This window comes from Chelonia mydas, chromosome 6 (assembly GCF_015237465.2).
Source record: "Chelonia mydas isolate rCheMyd1 chromosome 6, rCheMyd1.pri.v2, whole genome shotgun sequence".
Lineage (NCBI taxonomy): Eukaryota > Metazoa > Chordata > Testudines > Cheloniidae > Chelonia > Chelonia mydas.
The window spans coordinates 112881058-112905269 of NC_051246.2; the positions used below are offsets into that span (position 1 = coordinate 112881058).

The 24212-nt window shown below is 43.6% G+C and overlaps 1 protein-coding gene across 10 annotated transcripts in view; it reads right to left on the reverse strand.

Annotated features, from left to right (window-relative positions):
- The window catches only part of LOC119566474 (exocyst complex component 3-like protein 2), a 97425-nt gene that overhangs the window by 6727 nt on the left and 66486 nt on the right, over positions 1 to 24212 (reverse strand). For 9 of the 10 annotated variants that reach the window (XR_006291577.1, XM_043548784.1, XM_043548782.1 and 6 more), the window contains 6 exons: positions 20444 to 20518; positions 14553 to 14653; positions 11983 to 12075; positions 10039 to 10171; positions 3635 to 3745; positions 2283 to 2438 (listed from right to left, as the gene is read on the reverse strand). Coding sequence is in view for 9 of the 10 variants with exons in the window: in XM_043548784.1 (XP_043404719.1) it covers positions 2283 to 2438; positions 3635 to 3745; positions 10039 to 10171; positions 11983 to 12075; positions 14553 to 14653; positions 20444 to 20518 (669 nt within the window). In the remaining variant the exon portion in view is untranslated. The remainder of the gene's footprint in view (positions 1 to 2282; positions 2439 to 3634; positions 3746 to 10038; positions 10172 to 11982; positions 12076 to 14552; positions 14654 to 20443; positions 20519 to 24212) is intronic. The other variant, XM_043548780.1, reaches the window with a different exon arrangement.

Here is a 24212-nt window from a genome sequence, read left to right on the forward strand (position 1 = left end):
GATATCTACTTAGCACCAAGAATAAGACTGGATTTTCCAGGAGCTAGCACATCTCTGCATTGAACATAAATTCAAAAGATAATATTTAGAGAAAACCCTCCTCTCTCTCTTCCTCTGCATTGCAGAAATACAGACTGCGTGTAGCTCTGCATACCAATAAAACTATAATTATTGCCGGGTTTTGCTCCCCAACATACTCAAACTGTACAATATTCCCTGTTTGTCAAGCTCACTATTATCAAATGTTATTTATTACAGAGTGCCAAAAAGGTCTATACAGAGAGGCAGGAAGACAAGATCCTTGATCTAAAGTAGCCAAAGTGTAGGTGACTGAGCAGTAATGCTTAACACAATCTTGTTCGCTCTTCTTTTACAATATATGTAATTATTATTTAGCAAACACTTCTTTGAGGGGAGGGCTGGGAGTTTCAACATGTGTTTTGAGAAGGGACTTGAAAGGGGAAAGCATGGACACATGGCAGGCTAGGTCAGGAAGCAGGTGCAACCATGGTAGTAACTGCATGCATAAATTAAGTATGCAGTTGAGCATATATTTTGCATGCACAATTGTGCACCTAACTTGACTGAACATCAGCCTGCATTTTTAAGTATATTTCTTCTAGCAAGGTTTTCAGTGCTAATACCCTGAGCAATGAGAGAGGAAAGAGCATGGGTGAAGGGAGTGGCATTTTACCAACTGCATGCAGATTGGTTCTTCAACCTGTGTATATTATAGATTGTGTGTGCTTATACATACAATTAGATTTTCTTGGATTGCCTATGCATTGCCTAATTTAGTGATAAGATCAGCTCTTCTTCCATGTCTTATACAATGCTGAGCACAGCATTAATGGTAAGTTTAAGAGCTATCTGTTAGAGATTCTTTTTTTTTTTTTTTTTAAATAACATATTTCTGGTGGCCTCTGAAAGTTTTAAGCGCTCTTTAAATGGCCTACTTAATATAATAGACCTTAAAAGTACTAGCAGTTTTCATTTTTCCATACTGAGACTAATGGATTAATTGCAGTGAGTCTGAGCTTTTTCCAAGGGAGACTAAAAAATTTTGTTTATTTATACAGAGTTTGAATCACTGACAACCAATTTACTGCAGCTCTGACTGAGGATAGAAAGCAGGATAGTCAAACCCAAGCAGCCAAAAATAATGAGTTGGGCCTAAGAAATCATGTGATTGGCTTAAAATTCATAGATTCTTTAAAATAATTAATTTGGGGTCTTTTTATTTGTGCCATTTAGTTTCTGAGCCCTTTGGGTTCACGTTTTCCAGCTTTTCTCTCCAACTGTAGGCTGGTAACTTAATTTTTTTAAATGAAAGCTAAGAGCCTGATGTAATCACATGACTCCAGTAGTTGGGGGATTAGGAAAAATGCCAGATGTTGAGAGATTTGCTATAAAATCAAAAGTGCTGGCAGTACTACAAAAGCCTCTTTTCACATCCCAGACTGCTGTTTGCATGCACTTCCTTCTGATTTCACACAAAACATCCAGCCTCCTTTGGAAATTCATCTGTTCTGGATCCACCTGGCCTCTACTTTGCTTTATCTTGTACTCACCAGTAATTTATTTGGGAAAATGTACCAGGTAGCCACGAATTACAGTATTCTTAATTATAATACATTACTAGGCCCTCTGCAGTGCATTTCACCCATCTCTCTACATGTGCTTTACAAACCTTCATGATAATCCTGATCCCTCTGAGATAAGTAAAAGAGATACAGCAAGCCCTTTACCCACCACTGAAATGCAGCAACTTCTGTAGTGGAACACGGAAGCATCCAACAGCCTGTCAGAGCAGGAAGTGAGAAGGATACCGTATCCAACTGAAACTATACTACAGCAGACCTTTGAGGAGAGTGTAGGTTCTATAGGACTCTGGCAAAAGCCGCACGGTAGAGCAGCATAGACAACATCACCTGTTCTATTGAGACAATTGCCCCCTGAAATACAATGGGCCTAGCTGATGTAATTGACTCACCCCAGTTTTGAGTCTCTCACTGTTTCGTGTTACAGGGGAAAAAGTAGAAATCTTGTGGTTCCCCCTACATTCCAAAGCTACAAACTAATAATATTTTGCACCATTGATAGCAGATTTGAACTGCCAACATGATGTCTTGAAACATGACTGATGTTTATGAATGGGAAGCTGGGTATCAGTTTGTTAAGTGCTTTGTTCCATTCAGAAATGTGCCGCTCAGTGCCCAGGTTCTTGTACTTGGTGGTGGAAAGAGTAAACATAACACTGCAAAGCCAAATCAAAGACTTACGAAGCATTCTTCAAAGAGTGTTTGCATTGCCCTGTGATCTGCTTCAATTTTGTTGGCAATTTTCCTCCGCTTTGCAGAAGATGACTTCCCAGAAGCAGTTAGGAGAGCCTGAACATACTCAGTGATAATGTTGTGGTGGACAGTCTGGATGAGGGTCTGTTCCAGACAAAGAAACAAAGATTAGCCTCTTTGTGCTGAGTGTGGCTATGAGTAAAGGCCGATTCTGGATAGAAAGACACTGACCACTTTGGTTTCACTCAGAAGCAGGCCCCAATCTTCCCCCTCTGAACCCTTTTAAAGAGTCTTGCAGTGCTACTCTGACACATGGATGTACTATGGTGGGCACAATCTGCTTAGAGACTATGGGTGGCCACGTAAGTACTTAAAGGGAATGAGAGAGATCTAGCCCTCAAATATCACTAAGAAAAGACAGTTTATTGGACAAAACTACAGTTCATTAACAATTTAAATCAGGTCAGTTTTAGACTGCAGTCAAAGCACGTAGGAAATCTCTAGCCCTACCCCAAACAAACTTAGCAACACAGTCAGTTCTGGCTTAGTGTTCTACCCCAGCACTGCTACCTGACATGGCATTCGTGTGACACAATGTCCAGTGACAGGTTCTAATGAGCAAACAGAATAGCTCCAAAGTTCTATGTTGCAATGCTTTTTCTATCTTTGAATTGAAATTAGTGGTGGTGAAAGGTGCCATATTTACAGATGTGGAATTGGAAGTCTTGTTTTTAACCATAGGACATGCATAGCACAGGCAGCAGCAATGCAAATTTCCCCTTAATGAGAGGAAGCATAGCCCAGTGTTTAGGGAACTAGCTTTCTACATGGGAGACCCAGGTTCAAATCCCTGCTGTGCCACAGACTTCCAGTGAGACCTTAGGGAAGTTATTTAGGTTTCTCTTGGCCTTCATTCTCCACCAGTAAAATAAGGATAATAGCAAGTCCCTACTTCATAGGGATGTTCTGAGGACAAATGCATTAAAAATTACGAGGGTTTCAGATACAATGGTAATGGGGGGCCTTATAAGTGCTTAGCTAGACAGATTGCTACAGCCATGACGGGGTGAGGCACCTTCAACCTCCTCCCCTGCCTGTTTCCATGCCCCTTCCTTTCCTGGCTTCTCTGCTAAGATCACAACAAGAGTTGTAATTGTAATAGTGGTTTTTGTGATGTTGAAACCTGTCTGTTAGGAACCGGACTGAGACCGTCAGGTCTTCTTCTAAACTGCTTGGGGCTAAACGGGAATTGGGGTTAACTCTGAAATACGTAGCAATCCCAACATCCACTAGCATGGTTTGTGGTGGTTTTTCTTAGTAATATCTTGCTTATTTCTTACCTCATAGGTCTCTGTATTTTTCATCTCAAACCTTGAAAAACTGGACCGTAAGCAGTCTAGAAATCTGTCAAAATCACTATGACCTTTTCTGAAGTGACCCTTCAATGCCACCTGAGGAACAGGAAATAACTGAGGTCAACGGCAGACCATGTAGAGACATCACAAAGCTGGTATATGGGCTTTGTTTCTGGTTGCTCCATCCACTTTTAGAGGTGGAGTCATTCAAGTGCTGCAGCTTCTTCTTTTCATTCCCTTGTTTCAAATGATGAGCAAAGCGAGGAAAGCAGGGAAACAACTAAAACCCAAGATGGACTAAATTAACGTGCTGAAGCCCCAACACTGGAAGACCTCAGACTGTGGAAGAGACCGGGTGGGGGAGGCAATATCTTTTACTGGACCAACTTCTGTTGGTGAGAGAGGCAAGCTTTGGAGCTATACAGAGCTCTTCTTCAGGTCTGGGAAACTTACTCCGAGTGTTACAGCTACATACAAGGTGGAACAGATTGTTTAGCATAAATAGTTAACACATATTTCAAGGGACCATTGAAGGTGAAGTGGCCCATTAACACCCCTCCAATCATAGGGAAGAATGGGTGGGAAGGAAGTGGGGGCGGGGTTGGTAATGGGTTATAGATTTTTTGCAATAAACCATAAACCCAGGTCTCTGTTCAGTCCATGATTTTTAGTGGCTACCAAAGTTATGAATTTAAGCTCCCAGACTCATCTTTTGAAAGTATTGTACAGGTTTCCTTTGAAGATGAGGACTGATAGGCCAGATATAGAGTGATCTCTTTGTGAAAAGTGTTCACCCACAGGTGACAGGGTGGTTTTGTCTTTTATCATTTTCCTGGGTGAGTTCATGCAAGACTGTAGTAACTGTCTGGTTTCACCCACATAGTGGCTACTGGGGCATTTAGTTCACTGGCTGAGGTACACCACATCTTGTGATAGGCATGTGTAGGATACATGGATCTTGAAAGGTGTGTTGTGGGGTGTGCTGATCATTAGAGCAGTGGAGATACATCTGCAGGTTTTGTATCTCTTGTTCTCACAGGGTCTGGTGCTGCTTTAAGTTGGTGTGTCCTGGTCTGTGGGGAGCTGAAGAAGACATCTGAGTAAGCTCCAAAGCTTGTCTCTCTCATCAACAGAAGTTGGGCCAATAAAAGATATTACCTTGTCTCTAATATCCTGGGACCAACACAGCTACAACAACATTGCATGAAATAACGGAAGATACCTAATTTTGCCATCTGAAATGGAAACTCCACAGCATAAAGAAAAAGGAAGTGAAACTTACCAGCGACATCTATTTCCTGAGCAAATATGAGAAACAAAACATCATCCCAGAGGTCTCATCATCGAACACACTCTGACCACTATATACAACTCCAAATATGCTGAACAACTCGGCAAATGGACTTCAGAAAAACTGAGGAACCACTTACTGCACCTCACATGCTCCAGAAGGAACCAGCTTCCTCCAAGAAACAACCGATTTCCTTCACAAACCCTGCAACATTAACAACCTCCCTCAGAATACCATTCTTCCCACCATAAATTTCACCTCCCTGTACACCAACATCCCTCACAATGATGGCATAGTTGCCTGCCTCAAATATTTACAAGACAGTGGACAACCCTCAGATATCCACCCCAACACACATCACCAAATGCATCCATTACACCCATTCTCATCCATAACAATTTTACATTAAACAATTAAACAACCAACACTTTGTCCAAACCATGGGAACAGCCATGGGTACTAGGGGTGGCTCCCCAATATGCCTACCATTTCATAGCCAACCTTGAAGAAGAATTTCTGGACAAATGCACCATGAAACCAATCATATACCTGAGATACATCAATGATATTTTCATCCTCTGGAAAGACGACCTACGTGCCTCGTAGATTTCTACCACAACTTCAACAACCACCACCCATCCATTAAACTGTCTCTGGAACACTCCCACACCAGCATCAACTTCCTGCACACCACAATCAACTTCAGCAATGGAACCCTACAGACAACTATATACAAGAAACCCATGGACCACCACACCGACCTTCATAGATCCAGTCATCATCCAAAACACGCCAAGAAATCTGTAATCTACTCAGGCCATGTCTACACTTACAAGCTTACAACAGCACAGCTGTACCGATACTGCTGTGTCACTGTAAGATCAATGGTGTAGCCGCATTATGCCAATGGGAGAGAGCTCTCCCATCAACATAATAAAATCAACTCAACAAGCGGCTGTAGCTTTGTCAGCGGGAGAGCATCTCCCATTGACATAGCGTTGTGCACAAGAGCACTTATGCCAGCAAAACTTATGTTGCTCTTAGAGGGGTGTTTTTTCACATTCCTGAGTGACAAAAGTTTTGCTGACATAAGTGCTAGTGTAGACATGGCTTCAGATACCACAGAATATGCTCAGAGAAGAGAGTCTATGATATACACCTTAATACACTCAAAACCACCTTCACCAAACAAGGACACTGCACCAGACATGCAGATTGCATCATGGAATGGGCCACTCAAATATCCCAGGAGAACCTGCTCCTGTGCAGAAATGAAACCCCTTCTGACTACATACCCCTAGTTGTTACCTACCACCCCACACTGGAACCCATATGGGGTATAAACAAATAACTACAACCCATACTCAAAGGGGACCCCATCCTGAAAGAAATCTTTCCTGAACCCCTTCTTCTGGCCTTCAAACACCCAACATCCCCAGGAGCATCATCAGGAGTAAGTTCTCCACAGACAAGGCCACACCAACTCAAAGCGACACCAGACCCTGCCAGAATAACAGATGCAAAACATGCAGACATATCTCCACTGCTAAAATGATCAACATCCCCTTCCACAACACATCTTACAAGATCCATGAGTCCTACGCATGCCTATCACAACATGTGCTGTGCCTCATCCTGTGCACTAAGTGCCCCAACAGCAACTACGTGGCTGCAATGAGATACTCACTACGTGCTCAAATGAACTCACACAGGACAATGATAAAAGACAAAAACACCCTATCACCTGTGGGTGAACATTTTTCACAAAGCAATCACTCTATATCTGATTGCAGAGCCATTGGCCATTATCTTTGAAAGACTGTGGCAATTGGGGGAGGTCCCAGACGATTGGAAAAAGGCAAATATAGTGCCCATCTTTTAAAAAGGGAAGAAGGAGAATCCAGGGAACTACAGACTGGTCAGCCTCATCTCAGTCCCTGGAAAAATCATGAAGCAAGTCCTCAAGGAATCCATTTTGAAGCACTTGGAGGAGAGGAAAGTGATCAGGAACAGTCAGCATGGATTCACCAAGGGCAAGTCATGCCTGACCAACCTAATTGCCTTCTATGATGAGATAACTGGCTCTGTCGATATGGGGAAAGCGGTGGATGTGATATACCTTGACTTTAGCAAAGCTTTTGATATGGTTTCCCACAGTATTCTTGCCAGCAAGTTAAAAAAAGTATGGATGGGATGAATAGACTATAAAGTAGATAGAAAGCTGGCTAGATCGTCAGGCTCAATGGGTAGTGATCAACGGCTTGATGTCTAGTTGGCAGCCGGTATCAAGTGGAGTGCCCCAGGGGTTGGTCCTGGGTCCAGTTTTGTTCAACATCTTCATTAATGATCTGGATGATGGGATGGATTGCTCCCTCAGCAAGTTCGCAGATGACACTGAGCTGGGGGGAGAGGTAGATATGCTGGAGGGTAGGGATATGGTCCAGAGTGACCTAAACAAATTGGAGGATTGGGCCAAAAGAAATCTGATGAGGTACAACAAGGACAAGTGCAGAGTTCTGCACTTAGGAGGGAAGAATCCCGTGCACTGCTACAGGCTGGGGACGAACTGGCTAAGCAGCAGTTCTTCAGAAAAGTACCTGAGGATTACGGTGGATGAGAAGCTGGATATGAGTCAACAAAGTGCCCTTGTTGCCAAGAAGGTTAACGGCATATTGGGCTGCATTAGTAGGAGCATTGCCAGCAGATTGAGGGAAGTGATTATTCCTCTCTATTCGGCACTGGTGAGGCCACGTCTGGAGTATTGCATCCAGTTTTGGGCCCCCCCACTACAGAAAGGATGTGGACAAATTGAAGAGAGTCCAGTGGAGGGCAATGAAAATGATTAGGGGGCTGGGGCACAGGATTTACGAGGAGAGGCTGAGGAAACTGGGCTTATTTAGTCTACAGAAGAGAAGAGTCAGGAGGGATTTGGTAGCACCCTTCAACTACATGAAGGTTCCAAAGAGTTCCAAAGAGGAATGAGCTAGGCTGTTCTCAGTGGTGGCAGATGACAGAACAAGGAGCAATGGTCTCAAGTCAATTTTGGATATTAGGAAAAACTATTTCAGTAGGAGGGTGGTGAAGCACTGGAATGAGTTACCTAGGGAGGTAGTGGAATTTCCATCCTTAGAGGTTTTTAAGGCCCGGCTTGACAAAGCCCTGGCTGGGATAATTTATTTGGGGTTGGTCCTGCTTTGAGCAGGGGTTGGGACTAGATGACCTCCTGAGGTTTCTTCCCACCCTAATCTTCTATGATTCTATGACCTCTCAGTCCTCATTCTCAAAGGAAACCTGCACAACACTTTCAAAAGACAAGTCTGGGATCTTTGATTCATAACTTTGCTAGACACTAAAAATCATGGACTGAACAGAAACACTGCATTTATCACTTACTAGAACAATCTGTAATCCACTAATAATGTCCCCTTCCTCCCGCTGCTTCCCCCTCTCTTCCTTTCCTCTCTATGATCAGAGGGGTGTTAACGAGCCACTTCACCTTCAATGGTCCCATGAAATATGTGTTCACTATTAAACTAAACAATCTGTTCCACCTTGTATGTAGCTGTGACGCTCTGGGGGCTTGTCTACCCGTATGGCACTGCAGCTGTAGCACTTCAGTGAAGATGCTACTGCACTGACGGGACAGCTTCTCCTGTCAGTGCAGTTAATCCACCTCCACGAGAAGCAGTAGCCGTGTTAACAGGAAAAGCTCTCCCGTCAGCTATACAGGGGTTAGGTCAGCATAACTATGTTGCTATGGGGTATGGATTTTTCACACACCTGAGCAACGTAGTTATACCCACGTAAGTTCAGGGGTGCTGGAACAATTTGTATAGTGGGGGTGCTGAGAGCAATTGAACCAAACTGTAAACCCTGATATGAGGGAAACCACTTCAAGCCAGGGGATGCTGCAGCATCCACCCCCCCTCCCCCATCCCCGCACCCTTAGTTCCAGCACCTATGCGTACGTTTGTAGTGTAGACCCAGCCTGAAAAAGTTTCCCAGTCCAGAAAAAGAGCTCTGTGTAAGCTTGACATTTTGTCTCTCTCACCAACAGAAGCTGGTCCAATAAAAGATATTCCCTCACCCACCTTGTCTGTCTGGCATCCTGGGACCAGCGCGGATATAACAACACTTCATACAACTGTGGAAAGCAGACAGCCTCTCAGTGGAGCGATAGCTATATCAGTGAGGCCCACACAGAACTGCCTAACTGGATCAGCCCTGGGGTTCATCTAGTCCAGCAGCCTATCTCCAACAATAGTCAGCACCAGATGCTTCAGAGGAAGGTACAAGAACCCTACAGCAGACATATGCAAGATAATCTGCCCTCCATATTAAGTCTCATCCTGATCTCTAACAGTCAGAGGCTGACTTAAGGCCTCAAGCATGAGGTTTAAATTCCCTTCCCAAATTTTGTTTCCATTGGCTATGATAACTCTGGATATTCTTGATCTCCAGATAAATATCCAGGTGCTTTTTGAATCTTGCTAAGTTCTTGGCTTTAATGACTTACTGTGGCAATAAGTTCCACAGTCTAATTGTGCACCATGTAGAAAAGTATTTCTTTTATCAGTTTTGAATTTGTCACCTTTCAATGTCACTAAATGTCCCTCGTTCTTGAGTTATGAGACATGAAGAACAGAAGCTCTTGATCTACCTTCTCTGAACCTAGATTAACCTAGGGGAGACACACACACGGGCTTTGACAACCATCTGATATATTTGCAGTGGTCTTCATCTTTGGGAAGAAGTGAACAATACACCAAAGATAAATGGCATCACATTATTTAACTTTGTTCATTGAGAAATTCATAGCCATTAGAAATTAATATTTTTTGCTCCAGCTCTTGGGATTTGAATACAGGCGGGCAGCCATCGGTGCATCTTTAGTAATAGCAGAAAAGACTATGGCTCCAAAAAGCAGAGTATTAGAATCCTGAATGATTAAATAGACAGACGCTCCAAGGTACAGATCTAAAATGTATCAATTCCTCAGTCCTGCAGGCAAAGCCATACATCATCCCCGGGATCAGGATAGGAACATCTGCCTGACAGCATGAAAATATCATTAAATGTTAACACTGGTCTCAGATACCTTGACTTTAGAAGTAATTGCCTGCAGAAGAAGTTCTCTACTCTGTTCTTCTGTACTGTCTATAAATCCCTTCACTTTAGCATCAGTGTCAGCACTAGCGTGATAGATGTACGTTAGCTTATGCCAAGCAGCTCTGTAAAAAAAAAAAAAAAAAGAACAAACCAAAACCAAAAGTCACATTGGGCCATATTTTCAGTCCATGGTCTCCTTTAAGGGGTGATCCAACTCCCATTTAAGTCAACGGGACTTTTTCAAATGGTTGAAGGTTGTTACATGCTTAACTGCACCACTGGATGAGGGCCTCAGTGCACAATCACTTGTGCATATATTTTTGAGTGCTCTCGTTAATGTGTGCAACTTTACACAAATAAATGCCACATTTGTACATGCAAATCAAACATAAATGGGTTTTGCAAATGCAAATTCTGTCATTTTCCCAAATGAGAGGACAAAAAATAGCACACAAACAGGATTTGCGCATGTAAGACAGCTTGCAGACAAATGGAGACTGGGTCAGGGATCCTTTGTACGTTTGGCCCATAACAAATGCAAATTGAATAGCACTGTACATTAAAAAGGCCAAAGCTTACAAGCAAAAAATACAGACATACATAATCAGAACATTCGTCAGATCTACATAATCATGCAAGTCCTAGGTTAATGTGTTCACAAATCAGAAATCATCATTTTTATTGTCTGGAAAAGGTTAATGTGTAATTTTTATTTTCACATTTTAAAAGAATAATATACACATTTTCTACTCGTGGAGCCAACATAACTCTTCAGTTTAGGATTCATAGTGTTAGAAGCATGCCATGGGACTCTTGCCTTTGCTGTAAGCTACATATCACAGCGCATATATTATGAAAGAAAAAATTACTTGCACATGACTGACTCTAAAATTGAAGTAAACACTGTGGCTATTTTTGGGGCTAGGAATTTTTGGCTGACTCCAAAAGATCCCTAGGTAATCTTACACAGAAAAACTACCAGTGAGCCTGTTTTCACCACTGTCACAAAAACTACTGAATTGAGCATTTTGGTGCCTAGAACCTCCTCTCTCCTTTTATGCTTTGTTGCTTCCTGTTCCTTTTAACAAAAAGAGGTAGGATGTTCATATAGGGCTTGATCCAGCAAAATCACTGAAGCTCTTGCTTAACTTTAAGCACTCAAGTAGTCTCATTGACTTCAGTGGGAGCTGGATGAGGCCCATAAAGCAGAAAAAAGAAAAGGAGTACTTGTGGCACCTTAGAGACTAACCAGTTTATTTGAGCATGAGCTTTCGTGAGCTACAGCTCACTTCATCGGATGCATAGCATATCGTGGAAACTGCAGAAGACATTATATACACACAGAGACCATGAAACAAAACTTCCTCCCACCCCACTCCCCCGCTGGCAACAGCTTATCTAAAGTGATCATCAAGTAGAGCCATTTCCAGCACAAATCCAGGTTTTCTCACCCTTTCCCCCCCCCCCCCCACACACACACATACAAACTCACTCTCCTGCTGGCAACAGCCCATCCCCCTTTATAAAGAGGGGTTTCAAAAGGGGGATGGGCTGTTGCCAGCAGGAGAGTGAGTTTGTATGTGTGTGTGTGGGGGGGGGAAAGGGTGAGAAAACCTGGATTTGTGCTGGAAATGGCTCTACTTGATGATCACTTTAGATAAGCTGTTGCCAGCGGGGGAGTGGGGTGGGAGGAAGTTTTGTTTCATGGTCTCTGTGTGTATATAATGTCTTCTGCAGTTTCCACGATATGCTATGCATCCGATGAAGTGAGCTGTAGCTCACGAAAGCTCATGCTCAAATAAACTGGTTAGTCTCTAAGGTGCCACAAGTACTCCTTTTCTTTTTACGAATACAGACTAACACGGCTGTTACTCTGAAACCTGTCATAAAGCAGAAAGTTCACTTCACATGTCACACTGATCTGTTTTCTCACCTGAAAATGCAGCAGTTCTCAAGTATTTGCAAATTGCTGTCGGTCTCAGAAAAGGTGTCAAGTTGGAGAAGGCTTCTTACTTCATGTTTATAGCTATATAAAACAAAGTAATAAAGACATGTTTAAATAGCAAGGTCTGACAACATTACAGAATCGGCTAGCCTGGCAGCAAACAGACCAAATATTCCATTATTACTTTGATTCTTAGCGTTCACAGTTTTACTCTTCTAGGTGCTTTCTAGAATAGGAAAAAGATACAGTCCCTGCCCTAAGTAGCTGGAAGGGATAGGGAAGTGTTACAGTAATAAGACTGGGAAGTTACTTAGCTTAGGTATTGTCATTGTAATGGTTCTGGGGATTTTGTGTGTTCATTTTTTAAAATACTTGCTGCTTGTAAGCGACAAAGCAAAAGGGACTTGCCCGAAACCTGGTGCACTTCTAGAAAACTCAGTGTGTATGAGTAACCAGTGAAATCTGTAAAAGCGGCAAAGAGTCCTGTGGCACCTTATAGACTAACAGCATATATGTCTGTTAGTCTCTAAGGTGCCACAGAACTCTGCCGCTTTTACAGATCCAGACTAACACAGCTACCCCTCTGATACAGTGAAATCTGGTGATAGCTTGAGTCCCTAAAGGCCTCAGATTTATAGCACTGCTGGGCAACTCACTCTTGTACTTAATTCCTTCCCTCTGTTAATTTAAAGGGACATTGAACTTTAAAAGAAAAATAAATCACACTCCTTTCTGAAAATATATTGCCTACAAGTAGTAGTACAGGACTCTCTGCTGGATGGGATACAGTGAGAGACCCATACTGGAAAAAGAGGAGAAGGAAGGAGCCAGAAGAAATGACAGGGTAAGAAGCCTGTGGATAGTGGGGAAGCGGTAGATGTGGTATATCTTGACTTTTAGTAAGGCTTCTGATACTGTCTCACATGTCCTTCTCATAAACAAACTAGGGAAATTCAACCTAGATGGAACTACTATAAGGTGGGTGCATAACTGGTTAGAAAATCATTCCCAGAGAGTAGTTATCAGTGGTTCACAGTCATGCTGGAAGAGCATAACAAGTGGGGTCCCGCAGGGATCAGTCTGGGTCCGGTTCTGTTTAATATCTTCACCAATGATTTAGATAATGGTATAGAGAATACATTTATAAAGTTTGCAGACAATACCAAGCTGGGAGGGGTTGCAAGTGCCTTGGAAGATAGGATTAAAATTCAAAATGATCTGGACAAACTGGAGAAATGGTCTGAAGTAAATAGGATGAAATGCAAAGTACTCCACTTAGAAAGGAACAATCAGTTGCACACATACAAAATGGAAAATGACTGCCTAGGAAGGAGTACTGCGGAAAGGGATCTGGGGGTCATAGTGGATCACAAGCTAAATATGAGTCAACAGTTTAACGCTGTTGCAAAAAAAAGCAAACATCATTCTGGGATGTATTAGCAGGAGTATTGTAAGCAAGACACGAGAAGTAATCCTTCTGCTCTACTCTGCGTTAATTAGGCCTCAGCTGGAGTATTGTGTCCAGTTCTGGGCACCACATTTCAGGAAAGATGTGGACAAACTGGAGAAAGTCCAGAGAAGAGCAACAAAAATGAATAAAGGTCTAGAAAACATGACCTATGAGGGAAGATTGAAAAAATTGGGTTTGTTTAGTCTGGAGAAAAGAACACTGAGAGGGGACAGTTTTCATGTACATAAAAGTACATAAGGAGGAGGGAGAAAATTTTTTGTTCTTAACCTCTGAGGATAGGACAAGAAGCAGGGATAGGAGAAGAGGCTTACTGTGCGGTATGGTAAGCGCCTGTTAAATAGAGAGGCCGGATTATTATATTAATGTAGAATGTTTCTCTAAACAAAAATCTCACTGTTGTACTGATAATTGTGTTGTCTCTGATACTTACATAGTAAGGATTTAGAAAGAAAGAAAGAAAGAAAGAAAGAAAGAAAGAAAGAAAGAAAGAAAGAAAGAAAGAAAGAAAGAAAGATGAGGGTGCAGTACTTTATTCAAGTGGGAAAGGGTTAGGAGTAGGTAGTGTCCTCTGCTTTTAGTAATTAAGAGTGGGAAAAGAGTCTTCTCTCTGAGCAGTTAGGAAAGAGAGTTAAAAAAAAAATCTTACTGGTAATTTAGTGAGAGCCTTATTCTGGGCCTGATCCCAAACCCATTAAAATCAATTAGAGTCTTTCCATCGACTTCAGGGGTCACTGGATGAGGCCCTCAGACCCCAGAATATGCATGGCACTGGTACACTACTGTTACACACACAACACACCTGGGTACTAACAGGGTGTGAAATGTCCTTTTCTATTGTTTCCCAGAATAAATGTTGACCCAAGTACTTAAGAAAACCAAATAAGTCCAGAGGAATAAAATCTCCAAGAAAGGTGATGAAACTTGAGTCTGGCAGCTTGATGAGAACTTGCTGTACAATGGGGAAATAAATGGGGAATTGGGAAACAAAAATAGGTTCAGACAAACAAAAAATCACCAATAAATCTGCTACCATTTCTTCTTTCTTTTACTGATGATGGGTCAATGCAGAAAAAGATGGGCCTCTTACCTATGCAGAAAATGCAGAAGTTCTTCCAAACATACAGCTTCAACCTTATCTTTTATGGTATCACTGATATGCTGGACTGCCTGTGCCCTCCTTGTTAATACCTGTCGATTTAAGTAGTGATAGAACATTCTGAAGTTATTCAAATGTCATTGGGTGCACATGATTTCTCACACCTTCTTCACCTTTGAAAGTCCCTCCATCTTCTTAGGGAATGATTTAGTTCCTTGTTTTAAAAATCCTCATGTGAATAAAAATACTCCCTAGGGTCTAGATTTGGATACCCAGACTCACAGTGAATAGTATCTTACTCCACAAATGCTTCTGCTGAAGTCGGTAGGACTTCCTATGCAGTAAGGTGCCACTCAGTGCGAATAAGAGTAGAAGAATCTGCCCCACATTTGGGCATTACTAGTAATACTCAGCTGTAGGGCCCACTTCATACAATATTTGCCATCTTCATTTCTGTGGGGTTTGCCAGCAACTTTAGCATGACCTTGTATTTGAACAGATATGACTATATAGAGAAATCCCATCTTTGACCATAAAAAGATGCCTATATAAAAACTTACGCAGACAGTATTCCTGGGGTGAGATGCTTATTCGACCAAATTGGTGGCAAGGAATAGGTGGGCTCCATTTCATGGCCTAAGATAATAAACAGGGTCTTGGCAATTTGCTCATGTTAATTCCCCCTGACACCACCTTACACTTGCAAGTGGTAAGCCAAGCAGAGCACTCAGTTTCTTCCTGCCAGAAGGATGAAAATCAGTCTCTGTTTGGATTGACTTGAACAGGTGTTAACACTACTAGCTGCTCTGTTGAAATGGAGCCTTGCTGTAGGAAAGGACCAGATGGAAAAAAGGAGACAGACAGAATAATATATCCTGTGTTCAGCCCATGATCTGCGTAGTTTCAGAGAGACAAACGATGACATGTAGAGAGAATGGGATTTTCCATGCACTAGCCACAATAAATGTATCAGTTCATCAAAACAGGAGGAAGGAAATACATCCCCTTAATCTGAGCACGAGACATGTATTGTGAAAATATTGATAATCAGTTCATCTTTAGGCATAAAGAAAACGAAATTGCAGAAGTTCTATTTTCATGATCTTGCATAATGTATAATATTACATAGTAATATTATGCATCATCATCATATTTATATACCTAAGTGCCCCAGTGAAGGATCAGGTCCCTGTTGTGCTCGGCACTATACAAACACAGAACAAAAAGAAAGTAAGTAATATTTTCAGGATCTTACATTCATACAGCACTTTTCATTACAAAAAACCATCCCAAAGCCCTCTCCAAATAGCACCAATTCTATACACCACTGAAATGCAGCCAGATCTAGCAGTTGTTAATCAGGGTACAGCAACACTATGCATCAGTTTAGGACAGCGAGTGAAGAATGCTGTATTGAGTTGACATGTACAGAATGGTAGCTGGGTAATCACATTCCATCTCAGTCAGGAGCTTGATCAGGACATCAAGTCGGACAACAGTGTCTCTTGGGAAAAGAGGTACACAGCATTCAAAAGGCAGCCTTAGGCCTGCTCTACAGTTAAATTTTGCTGGCATTGTTACTTCAGTTAGGAGTATGAAAAAAAAAATCACACTTGTAGCTGACATAGCTATGCTGGCAAAAGCCTTAGTGTAGATGCAGTCATACTGGCAAAAAAAGTGCTTTTGCCAGTATGGCTTATTTCGTTTGGGGAACTGGTATAAAATATACTAGCAAAATAACTCTCTGGCCAGTATAAGCTGTGTTTCCATTAGGAGGCTTTGCCAGTATAGATATTATAGACAGATAGATAGATCATAGAATCATAGAATATCAGGGTTGGAAGGGACCTCAGGAGGTCATCTAGTCCAACTCTCTACTCAAAGCAGGACTGATCCCCAATTAAATCATCCCAGCCAGGGCTTTGTCAAGCCTGACCTTAAAAACTTCTAAGGAAGGAGATTCCACCACCTCCCTAGGTAATGCATTCCAGTGTTTCACCACCCTCCTAGTGAAAAAGTTTTTCCTAATATCCAACCTAAATCTCCCCCACTGCAACTTGACACCATTACTCCTTGTTCTGTCATCTGCTACCACTGAGAACAGTCTAGAGCCATCCTCTTTGGAACCCCCTTTCAGGTAGTTGAAAGCAGCTATCAAATCCCCCCTCATTCTTCTCTTCCGTAGACTAAACATCCCCAGTTCCCTCAGCCTCTCCTCATAACTCATGTGTTCCAGTCCCCTAATCATTTTTGTTGCCCTCCGCTGGACTCTTTCCAATTTTTCCACATCCTTCTTGTAGTGTGGGGCCCAAAACTGGACACAGTACTCCAGATGAGGCCTCACCAGTGTCGAATAGAGGGGAACGATCACGTCCCTCGATCTGCTCGCTATGCCCCTACTTATACATCCCAAAATGCCATTGGCCTTCTTGGCAACAAGGGCACACTGTTGACTCATATCCAGCTTCTCATCCACTGTAACCCCTAGGTCCTTTTCTGCAGAACTGCTACCGAGCCATTCGGTCCCTAGTCTGTAGCGGTGCATGGGGTTCTTCCGTCCTAAGTGCCAGACTCTGCACTTGTCCTTGTTGAACCTCATCAGATTTCTTTTGGCCCAATCCTCCAATTTGTCTAGGTCCCTCTGTATCCTATCCCTACCCTCCAGCGTATCTACCTCTCCTCCCAGTTTAGTGTCATCTGCAAACTTGCTGAGGGTGCAATCCACACCATCCTCCAGATCATTTATGAAGATATTGAACGAAACCGGCCCCAGGACCGACCCTTGGGGCACTCCACTTGATACCGGCTGCCAGCTAGACATGGAGCCATTGATCACTACCCGTTGAGCCTGACAATCTAGCCAGCTTTCTATCCACCTTATAGTCCAGATATAGATAGCTAATCTAATATGCCTATGTGCCATGTTAAAGACATCATTTTCCACCTTGCCTTAACCAGGCCTGTGCAGTCATTTGTGGCCACACTGGCTTCGATTCCTAAATACCTGATGGAGCCACAAAGCAGGTGCTTAGACATCTGATCAAATTTCAGACATAATTTGTGCCTGAAGAGAAACTGAGGCCACCATCTGAAGATTTGTGCCTAAATATTTATCGCATGTAGAGATGGGCCTGAACTGGAACCTCAAGTCTGAATCCATAATCAGATTTGGGAGACGAGGTTGATTTGAATAATTGGGTCTGAACCTTCCTGTAAGCAGGTGGCTTTCTTACTGGCCCAGGGAAGAACCAGGGCCATGCCAGAGTCTGTTTCAGGCCCTTGCATCAGGGCCATGGGCAGCGCATAATGGAGACTAGGAGAGGCTAAGCCTCCCCAAACCTCTCATTTCTGGGGAGGGGGGCACGGATTATCACATGGACCCACAGGACCCATGCCCAGGGGCCCCTGGAAAAATCTCCCCCCACCAGGGCCACAGAGCTGGAGGAGGTCTCACTCCCAGCTGCAGAGCTTTTCCGGTCTCAGGGCCACAGCAGGGTGTGTGTGAAAGGAGCAAGCAAGCAGAGGGCAGGGCCTCGGGGGAAGAGGCCGAGTGGGGAAGGAACATGGGCGGGGCTGTGGAGGAAGGGGCGGAATGGGGTGGGGCCATGGACGGGGCTGTGGGAGAAAAGAGCGGAACAGGGGACAGGCTCCGGGCTTGGAGCTCCGGCAAGGGCCAAGAGCTCTGCTGTGGTCCCAGCTGGGGTTGAGCGCTCGACTCGAGCCAGGGCTGAGCTCTCAGCCAAACTCCCCTCCCCATAACCCCGACCAAGCTCTCAGTCCACCCCGCCCTAGTTGGGGCCATGTGCAGGAGGGCCCAAACTCTCAGCTCCACCCTCACCCGGGGCCACAGGGCAGCTGAGAGCAGTGAGCAGGGGATGGCCTTGCCCAAAAGAGGCGGGGCCTTGGCCGGAAGAGGCAGGGCAGAGGGCTAGCTTCCCCAAGGGGAAGTTTCACCTGCCGCCCGTGATCAGGGCACACTTTCATAAACACAAACTGAGGAAGTTAACAAAACAAAGTGATTCCCCCAACCAAAGCGATTCCCCCAACCAAAGCAGGCTGCAATCCCCAGAGGTTTTTCCCCTGCCTCTCCTTAAATCCCTTGCTCAGTCATGCGACAGGCAGGCGGCCCTTAATCCTTTCTTGGATGTTTCACCCTGTCTCACTGCCCCATGGGATTGGTTCTGGATGTAGCCCCTGCTGGTGGAAATCTCATGAGAACACCTTGAGAGATTTCATAGATTCATAGAGTTTAAGGCCAGAAGGGACCATTGGGTCATCTAATCTGACTGTCTGACTACATTTCACCCAGTTACCCCTGCACTGAGCCCAATAACTTGTCATTTCAGTACCACCAAATCCAAACTCCAATGCTGTTATACTCAATTAGATCTGCCTGCTGGCCGATTTGAGTATTTTATGACAAGCGGCAGGCCATTTGTGCAGAAGAATGACAAAATAAAAGAAAAAAAACCTCAGTTGCCAATAAATACAGACCTTGACTGGAACATAAGTATTAGTGTTTCTATCTTTTAACAGAGTTTATAAATCAACATTATTACCTGCAGTGCTTAATTTGTAATGAAAGAGATGCGAGGGCTCAGCCCCAGCACAAATTAAGCACTGGCTGGGCAGCCGAATAGCAGCAGCTGCTGGCCGGGCGCCCAGCTCTGAAGGCAAAGCCCCCACCAGCAGCAGTGGAGAAGTAAGGGTGGCATGGTGTGGTGTATTGCCACCTTTATTTCTGCGCTGCTGCTGACAGCAGTGCTGCCTTTAGAGCTTAGCACCCGGCCAGCAGTCACCACTCTCCAGCTGCTCAGACAGAGTTTAATTGGCAGGCCACACAGGAAACCTTGGCGGGCCAAATTTCAGAGGATCCTCAACTTGGCCTCTATATGTGCCCATGCAAATTTCCTGTAGTAGCTATTTTTGCAAAGTATCACCTGCACATTCCTAGGTTGGTTTGACATGATTTTTTCCTGACAAATCCATGTTGACTGTTACTTAGCACCTTATTATCTTCTAGGTGTTTGCAAATTGATTGCTTGATTATTTGCTCCAGTGTCTTTCCAGGTACTGAAGTTAAGCTGACTGGACTGTAATTCTCCAGGTATTCCTAATTCCCCTTTTTATAGATTGGCACTACCTTTGCTCTTTTCCAGTCCTCTGCAATCTCTCCCATCTTCCATGAGTTTTCAAAGATAATAACTAATGGCTCAGTATCTCCTCAGTCAGCTCCTTGAATGTTCTAGGATGTATTTCATCAGGCCCAGCTGATTTGAAGACATCTAACTTGTCTATGTAATTTTGAATTTGTTCTTTCCCTATTTTAGCCTCATATCCTACCTCATTTTCACTGGCATTCACTACGTTAGATGTCTGATCACTACTAACCTTTTTGGTGAACATGGAAACAAAAAAGGCATTTAGCACTTCTGACATTTCCATGTTTTCTGTTATTATCTCTTCCCCCCCAGCCCTACATTGAGTAATGGGCCCATCCTGTCCTTGGTCAGGTTAGGAAAATCTGGACCAATGCCTCTGCACCACATATTAAAGTTTCTTGCAAACATGCATGCAGCACTTCAAGCATGAGCCTGCCCACAATGAAGTTAATGGCAAAACTCCCACTGACTTCAGTGGAAGCAGGAGCAGAGTATTACTGAGGATATAGAGAAACATAGGAAAGTTCATTATTTTTCTTTTATACAAAAGAGGAAAAACTCTGCTCTCTGTGACACAGCTACAGCTGAATTCCGTAGGATTGCAGGTGTGCAACACAGCAGACTTGAGCCTAGATCTGTAAAATTAGAGTATATTAGCAAATGCTGAGGATCTTGCATGTAATGACTTGCATGCTACAAAGAACATCAGCTGTGGTTTACCTGAATGATTGTAGTGTCTGTATAGGGCTTTCCCCCCGCGGTAATTACTTGTCTGAGCGCTTCTCTTACTTCCTTCTGAATATAACAAAGTTAAAATACAAACATTTACAATATGAACCAATTTGTAATCTGTTAGGTTTCCCTATCTCACCCCGCACCTGTGCATTTGAAAATCTTCTGCCTTTGTGTTATGCTCACTGTCCAGTCCTGTTTAACCCAAGCGGACATCATGCAGCTGCCCTATGGGAAGCTGGCCAAGGACTTTTGGATGCACCATAAACACAAAATCTGAAAACAAACCTGACACTGTAAAGAGAAGTTTCATTGCTTCAATGTGAACAGCAAAGGATTTTTTTATAAATTGGGCTTGTGCCCTTTTTTGCTTCTTATGATGAACAGAGAAGACCTAACATTGTTTAGCGTTTTTTATTTTTTTAGATTGTGGGCAGTCTTTTTGTTTGTTTGGCTTAGAAATATCAAGAATGCAATATCTGGCCATCCCTGTTTTTTGTGGGCAGACCTGTGGGAAGTTTAAGGGAATTTATGTTGGGCCCTTAACTTTATTGAAGGGATGAGAGTGCTGAATCTTTAACAAAGTATTAATTAATTATTACACCGTCATTCAAACATTTTAACCAAAACCAAATAAACAGTCCGATGAAAAATCCTTCTCTCTCTCTTAGTAGCTAAACTTTCATGTTTAGCTCTTGTGATGTCGCTAGTTCTCCAGTCACCACAGAGTCTTCCAATCTAGAGAGGATTTGAACTTCCCATGTAAAAAACAAGCAGGAACCAAACCTCCCCCTCCACTCCTCAACTTTCAGACCTTCTTTTTTCAGCATAAAATATAGAGGGGGAAAGATGCATGCTCCATTTTTTCCCCTTTGTGGGTCACTTTGAACTTGGGCATCCTGCCAAGTTTACATCCAGCTGTGCCTACCCTCGCCCTGCTGTGTCCTCTATGAGAAGATGGATCAGCCATTAAATGACAATCCACAATGCTATGGGAAGAAAAGCTTTGAAAACTGGCCCCAAGTGGGGATCAAATTCCCCACCATTGTATGTCAGCGCTTCAAGATGAATCCCTGATATCTGCACCAAAGAAATGCTGATAATTTGATAAATCTGCCCTCCAAGACAGCTAACCCACAGGGGCAGAAAACATCATCATACTAGTTATAAGAGCTCTCAGCACTGGTAGGCTGAAGACCAAAGTAGGCTGAATAGGGCAAGACAGGGTTTGGGTGAAGCCATGTATTCAAAGTCTGAATGTCCATTTGATTTGATTGTATCCCTTGCTATTTTCTATTTGTGAATGTCTGTGAAAACAGCCTTTTGTATGTGCAAATATTTGGGCAATACTCCAATCAGAAAACAAATCAGGATATCAATGAAAAGAATTAGACAAGTCATTATTCATTCTTCTTCTTCTTAAAAGTTTGAGACACCCATGCAAGGAGCAAAAACAATACCATGTGACTTACATGATCAGTCAGACACCAGGAATGTAATCTATTCAAAGACACCAACTCATGAATAATCCACAGGCTGACATTTTTTTCATATGTCTTGATTATCATATAGTTATTTCCCAAAAGGAATAAAAAGGGTGAGATTCACCATCAAAATTATTCAGCATGGATAATTGCATCAGGTCTGCCAATGAAGCAGATGCATTCTTGGAGCTGGTCTTACAGTGCTTACCATGATTACAGTCACATCCTCATCTGAAACGCATGCTGAAGAGAGACATTAAGAGCATGAGGTCTTCCCTATAGTCCTGATTCAGGAAAGCACTTAAGCATGTTGCTTAGCTTTAAGCATAAAAAATCAATCAGGCTTAATCACATGCTTAGATGCTTTCCTCAACGGGTGCCTATATGAGTATGTACATGACTAAATATGCCTTTTCCTTCAGAAATCATTCCTGGGGTGCTGCTGTGGAAAGCATAATGCTCCATAGTATTTCCTGAACTGATTCAGCCCATAGTAGTGGTTTTCCCCTCCTTCACTAGCTGGGTTGCAGGTGGATGTTGTTTGAGAGAGGCTGGGAAAACAAAAGAGATAATGTTACAAGGGCCTGGTGCCAGCTTACTGCAGCCAGTGCTAGGGGAAGTGGGCCCTGCCATGCTTGGGTTCTAGCTACATTAAAAAGCACTGCAACATGGTCTCACCTTCTTCATTTGGCAACCCCATGACATTGCAATGTATACCATTAGAAGCTCATCTCTTTCCTTTGGAGCCCACACCACATTCCTACAAAGCAGCCTTCTAAGGCGTTTTTAAATTAAAAAAAAATACTGTCCTGGAAGCCTTGGGAGTTGGAGTCATGGTTTGACTGTAAGGCCCTCTTCCCCACTCAAGCCCCACTAAGGATATGTCTACACTGAATGTAAGCCCGGGGTTAGTGGCCCTGGTACCAGCTGGGCTTGAGCATCTACATTGTATTTTAACCCTATGTTAAGACTTTTCTAACCCATGCTCAACCCTAGGGCTCTGGAGTCCACACTGCAGTGCACAGACCCAAGTCAAAGTAACCATATCCCAGAGTACCTAGCTGCCCCCCACCTCCGAAATGTGGCCACTTTACTGCCCTAGGGCCATGGTGCACTGTAGGAAAACTTTACTGCCTGCCCTGCACGTTACCAGGAAGCAGCTCACTTTGCAAAAGGCTTGATCGGTTTGCTCTCCACAGCAAACCCAGGAGGGCTCTCTGATAGTGGGTTTGCAGATCAGAAGAGAATGGGTTAACACTGACCTGAGCTGCTGCCATTTGCAAAGCCATTTGAAAAGAGCTTCCATTTTCAATAGAGTGGATTGCAGATTGTTGGGACCGAGAAGACTAAGGAAGTTGTCCCGTGGAATTGTGGGATACTTCCAGCTGACACCCGGGAACCAAGTCAAGCAGGGCTGCATCTATACTGCAAAGCAATAGGGCTTGGACCCTGGGTCCTGGCTTAACTTGAACTTGGGCCCCGCAGGGTCCTGGGACCCTGGGCCTGAGCCCTGGGCTAGCGCAATTACAGAATAGACGCAAGGGGGTTAGGCCTGAGCCCATGCTCAAGCACAGACTTATGTTGCAGTGTAGACATGCCCTTAGAGGCTCTGTGGGGTGTCTGTGTGCTTTGCCAAGGAAACTGTATCTATGCCAGCCCCACAAAAGTTAGCATGGAAGGCCACTTTGGGGCAGGCTAGGGGTGACCATAGATCCATATTACTCAGATCCAGAGGCCCCAGTATCCTGCATGACTGGTGCAAAGGGTCTGTGACCCTTAGTCCAAACTATAGGCTGATTAGCATCCATAGGGAAAGGGGTACGTAGTCCCATGAAACAGCCCTGGGTTAGTTGGAGGGTGGATTTCACCTCCATGGTCTCCTGTACTCCACCTGGATAGAACCTAAATACTCTGATTTTGTGTGTGTGGAGTGAGTCCCCCCCATAGTGCAGGTATAGTAATAGCATGAAAAGAGGCAGTGCAAAGTTCCCAGTAGCCTCTTGCCAAAGTGCTCAAATAGGGCACCGCCTATCGGCGAGGAAGGCAGACTGCTGTTTGTGGACCTTCAGTTCTTGGCTTCTTTACTGAAACTACCAACACATTGAGATGGGGGCCATTTGTGATGTAGGCACCTGTCTGCTAGGAACCACCCTGAGACCACCACCTCATTTAATACCATTCTCTGTGTGGTATGTTTTCATTCTCCTACTAAATAAACAGATTGAGGAGTAGAGCCGGGGGTAGCCAGCTGGGCAGGACTATTTGACCTTTTC